At 32.5% G+C, this 5,494-nt stretch overlaps 2 protein-coding genes across 2 annotated transcripts; both read right to left on the bottom strand.

Moving 5' to 3' along the window:
- Positions 1 to 1,956: 1,956 nt before the first annotated feature.
- On the bottom strand, positions 1,957 to 3,687 carry LOC143569427 (uncharacterized; the record flags this gene model as incomplete). Its single annotated transcript, XM_077055344.1, has 3 exons — positions 3,310 to 3,687; positions 2,988 to 3,111; positions 1,957 to 2,217 (listed from the first exon to the last, which is right to left on the bottom strand). Coding segments are annotated over exons 1-3 (763 nt in total), but the record flags the coding sequence as incomplete, so codon positions are not given.
- Positions 3,688 to 4,189: 502 nt separating this feature from the next.
- On the bottom strand, positions 4,190 to 5,269 carry LOC143569435 (uncharacterized). Its single transcript, XM_077055351.1, has 2 exons — positions 5,221 to 5,269; positions 4,190 to 5,103 (listed from the first exon to the last, which is right to left on the bottom strand). The coding sequence occupies exons 1-2, from the start codon at positions 5,267 to 5,269 to the stop codon at positions 4,190 to 4,192; spliced, it is 963 nt and encodes a 320-aa protein (XP_076911466.1).
- Positions 5,270 to 5,494: the final 225 nt, after the last annotated feature.

The following is a 5,494-nucleotide window of genomic DNA, read 5'->3' on the forward strand; positions in this document are numbered from 1 at the left end:
GTTTTCGATGTGAGCTTTAAATGACATCTACATTTTATGGGTGGTTTAGAGTGTAGAGTGGGAAAGAAAGGTTACCAGCCTATCTTATCCCTAAAACACATAAACAATTATTTCCTAAACTTGGATCGAAGCTTGGGTATTGTTTTATGATACCCAATTCTCTAAGATCGATGGCTCTGATACCAACCTGTCACACCCCCCGTCTAGGGCTTAGGAGCGTGACCCATAAGTTGGTATCGTAATTGTAAATAAATCAGAGTTACGTTTAATTTGCGAAAGACTTGTAAACTTTAAGGATCGAAAATGTAATATTCATATATTCAAAAGACGGGATGATAACACCCGCTTAAGTTACAAAATATTTATGTGTTTAATATTTACAAACCACCATGTTTATATATTAAGTTACAAAAGAAATCCGAGCCATCGGATATATCATTAGCACTTGGAATGTCGAAGTGCTATTGATATATCCGATGGCTCGGATTTCTTTTGTAACTTAATATATAAACATGGTTGTTTGTAAATATTAAACACATAAATATTTTGTAACTTAAGCGGGTGTTATCATCCCGTCTTTTGAATATATGAATATTACATTTTCGATCCTTAAAGTTTACAAGTCTTTCACAAATTAAACGTAACTCTGATTTATTTACAATTACGATACCGACTTATGGGTCACGCTCCTAGGCCCTAGACTGGGGTGTGACAAAGGAGGTTATTAAACATCATCACAGATTCAATATTATCTTTGTGTATAATGAGGAAATCGCTAAACAGGAATTCATACTTACGTAAAACCGTAGAAAACTTCCAATTGACAATGATAGACATTTTTTTGCTATTAATTTTGTTATGAAAAGCTTTAGAGTGTAAAAGAAGAAGAAGATGATGATGATGAATTAAATTGATAATTATAAAATATAAAAACGAAGTGACGGTTTAATTTTCCAAAGATCAAAATGATTATATCTATCTAATAAGTATATGATGTGTATAGTTACCCTATATTTGTAATATTTTATTAGATATTATATTTTTTATTTTAAATACTTTAACTTAAAATTGAAATACTCATATAAACAATGGTATCTTATTAAACATTTGGATACAGCTTTTTTTGTATATATTAACAATAAATATTTATTTATAACTTAATAAGAATTTTAAGAAATGATAACAAACAAAAATACAAAACGTTTTAGAACTACATAAAAAAGTATAGAACAAAAAAAGTTACATGATAACCATAAGTGTAGAATAGAGCAATTTCAAATACATGACAAATTTACTATTTATCATTCTACGTTTCCAAAAATCTATTTGTACACAACATTTGTTGTTTTATTTGTAAGCTTTGATTGTTTGTCGAGTATCACTAACTTAATACCGTCTCGACTCTTCACTCTTGATAAAGCCACATAAAGTGACCATGGGAAAATACGGGATTTTTAAGATACAATCCAACTCTTGACAATGATTGACCTTGACTTTTGTTGATTGTCATGGCAAAACATACGGAAATAGGAAACTCTTCTTTTTAATTTGAAAGGAAGTTTCTTATCAGTTGGTGTAAGGGTTACTCGACCAATTAAAGTGTGATATCCTATATTCGTACCAGAAACAACTTTAGCTTTAATTACACGTCTACCGAGACTAACGACTTGAAGGCGCCTTCCATTGCACAAACCTTTTTTGTGATTAATATTCCTTAATAGCATGATGGAAACACCAACTTTAAGAAGCAATCTATGATTAGCATTCCTGACATCTTTAAACCATTTAACAAATTAGGGGAGTACAGCTGTGGATTAACAGCGTCTTATCAGTTGGTGTACAGGGTAACTCGACTAATTAAAGTGCGATATCCTATATTCGTACCATAAACAACTTTAGCTTTAATTACATGTCTACCGAGACTAACGACTTGAAGGCGTGTTCCATTTCACAAACCTTTTTTATGATTAATATTCCTTAATAGCATGATAGGAACACCAACTTTAAGAAGCAATCTATGATTAGGCATTCCTGACATCTTTAAACCATTTAACAAATCAAGGGAGTACAACTGTGGATCAACAGCATCTGAAACGTCTTCACATTCAGCTAAACTGTCGGAACTTAGATACTCGACTTGTTCACCAGGAAAGAGGGTTAACATACGTTTGTTAATTTCTCGAACCACCTCATTCAAAGGTGCAAGCAGTGCGCGATCTTAAAAGTAAGTAAGTTCGTTGAATCTATCTAATATATTAGGATATACAAAGCTTATTAAATCACCAATCGGATCAACTGAGTTCAATATCAATAGGTCGTCTGGAATATCAATAACCGACTCTCTGTCATTTGGATCACCCAACCTTCCTTGACCTATGTCTAAAAGCCAGGCCCAGCTCCGAGAAGTCGAAATTTTTTTGGGGCCAAAGGCGAAATTTTTTTTGGGCCTTAAGTAAAAGGAACATTTTGTTGTGTTTAAACAATTTAATTTTACGTGGGCTTATTTGATTATGATTTGAGTTGTGTAAAAAACTTTTGAGTAAAAAAAAATAAAAAATGTCTTAGATAAGACTAGAACCCACAAACTCTTGGTTATAAGGCATACCTCTTTGCCACTAGACCAAGCTAGTATTTATGCAAATGTGTTTAAACATTGATTATACATATATTTTTTCCTAAAAATACATATTTTAAAAAAAAATAAAAAAAATTCGGGCCTATCGGGGTGTCGGGCCTATGGCCGTCGACTACCCAGCCACACCCTTGGGCCGAGCCTGCTAAAAGCCAATCAGCAAACTCTTTGATGTTTTTAATGTCTGAAGATCGACATCCAACTGTAAGCCTCATGTTCTTAGTTAGTTTAAGAACCTTACACTTTGACTAGATATAAGAAGAATTGATGCAAGCATTGACACATTCACTTCAGGTACCGTTCGTTACAACGGGAAAAATTTGCCGAAAATTACCACCAAAAACAACAACCTTACCTTCAAAAAGTGCTTCGGAAGTATTTGCAGAATCACCGTTCATAACATCGTTTAAAGTTCTGTCCAAAGCTTGGAAAGCATGCTTATGAATCATTGGTGCTTCATCCCAAATTATTAAGCTTGTCTTTTTCAATAATTCATAGACGTCGGTATTTTCTTTAACCTAATTATAAGAAAAAGAATATATATATATATATATATATATATATATATATATAACGTAAGATATTTTAAAGTAATTTTTTTCGAATAACAAATAAAACCACATATAATTAAAAAAGGATTCATATTAAAAGTAACATAAAGTAGGCTGTAATATTACCGGACAAATGGAATCATAGGTCAAATTAATGGGTATTAAAAATCTAGAATGTGCTATTCTTCCACCCTCCAAAAGCAAAGAAGCTATACCGCTTGAAGCAACATTCAACACGACTTCTCCCTTTGACCTTATTGATGCAGATAAGGTCTTCCATAAATATGTTTTTCCAGTACCACCGTAACCATAAACAAAAAACACGCCACCTTTTTTATCAACCAAAGCATTCATTATTTCATTATAAACACCTCTCTGTTCATCAGTTAACGAATCAAATAGATTATTAAATTCGTTATTCATGGTCTCGGTATCATATGAAAGCTCTTCCACCATCAACGGATTAGTTGCTCTTGAAATTGTTTCCAAATCTGTAAAAGGCATTTGTTGATGTCTTCTAAAACTGGAGTTGTTGCAAATTAAAAAATTTTCAATTTCAAGGAGTGCTAAGTTTTTTAGCTGCTCTTCATTAAGAATTAATCCTGAAAATAATTTAAGAAGCTACTTAAATTAATATATAATAAATAGTTATTGATGTTACATATTTGGCATAATTGAAAACATTACAAAAAACATAAATCGTACCAGGGTTGTTTTGATCTTTTTGTTGTTTGCATAGTTTACCGTCAACTAAAAGTTGCCAAGTACTTTCCAAAAAAAATGAGGTCTAGATAAACTATAAGTATTAACATTGTAGCAAATAAATTCCTTAAATAATACCCGGTAGAAGTATGACTTGCTTCTTTAATTGCTTCTATGTATTCCTTATCATCATCTAAAAGACCTCTATTGTAACATGCATCTCGAAAAGTTTCAAACACAACTCCATCAACTGTTCGAACGTCTTCAAAACATTCAGGACCTTTAAACTTATTTAATAATATTCTTAGATAGTAAGCCTCGTCGAATGCTGGTGGAACGGCATGAACTCTACCAATTGCAAAACCCTTAGCCTTGGTTCCCATTTACGTAATTGGTTTTTCCAAACAAACTTTGTTGGAAACTCAGAGTATGTGAGACTCTTTGCAAGGTAATTGTTCTTATTACACTCAAACAAACCCATAAACATCGAAGAAGCATTAGTTGTTTTGTTTAAAATATCTTTAATATCTACGTTAGCACCATATATTACCTGTTGTTCACCGGGTAAAGGAAAAGCAAGCCTCGTAACAGAAGGAAGCCTATAATGAACGTCAAAGGCGAATATCCTCCAAGCTGCCTCGCATGCAGAGACATATCTGCAATCATAAAACGCTTTGATTTCATCTGAATTAGTATCTTCGTTATCACCATTGTTATTTTGTACAAGCGAAATTGTTGCTCGGTCTGGACCCTTATTAATGTATTTAAACAAATACTTTATATATCCATCTTGATTGCACCACTCAACGTTAACATGTGCTTGAAATTTTTTTAATAGAGTGTGGTTGTATGGAACAACACTTCTATTATCCATCATTATATCTGACTTAACCACATATTGTCCGTTATCTCTTCTTTTGTATACCGAAAAACCTTGAGAATCAACCGTCATCTCATCATTAAATATTTTAGGAAAATTTTTGGAGCATTTTTTGTTTACCATGCAGGTGCACTTCGGGTTAGCATCACCACATGGACCGTGAATCATATGATCATATACAAGTTTGTATAGGTCTGGATCACTGTCTTTGTTTGGAATCTCAGCAGAAATAAATTTATCTACATCTTTTGGATTATGAATCTTACTACCTGGATGCAAAAATATGCAAATATGGGCTTGCGGTAGACCCCTTTTTTGAAACTCTATCGTGTAAACAACTGCAAGAAAGATAATAAAAGTAAATATATAACATCTATAAATATTATTAACATTTTTAATATATGCAAGTAGCTCTTTTATTATAATTGTATATTCATAACATTAAATAAAATTACCTGCTTGAACCTTTCCAAACAAAGACTTATCATTCACCAACTTAATCATTGCGTCAAGCTTGAGCTTAAAAAGCCGACATAATATATCCGGCCTATCCTCAGACTTTAACGTTGTATCCTAAGAAATCTTTTAACTTCTGGCCAATTGGGATTACTTGTTATGGTTATGAAAAAATCGAGATAACCGAACCATCTACAAATACACATAGCGTCTAGATAATTTTGCATCATATATCTTGCTCCGCCAGTAAATGAGGATGGTAGAATAACACGT

Source organism: Bidens hawaiensis, unplaced genomic scaffold (genome assembly GCF_021521415.1).
Source record: "Bidens hawaiensis isolate Kalapana, Puna unplaced genomic scaffold, B.hawaiensis_p1.1 tig00024480_1, whole genome shotgun sequence".
Lineage (NCBI taxonomy): Eukaryota > Viridiplantae > Streptophyta > Magnoliopsida > Asterales > Asteraceae > Bidens > Bidens hawaiensis.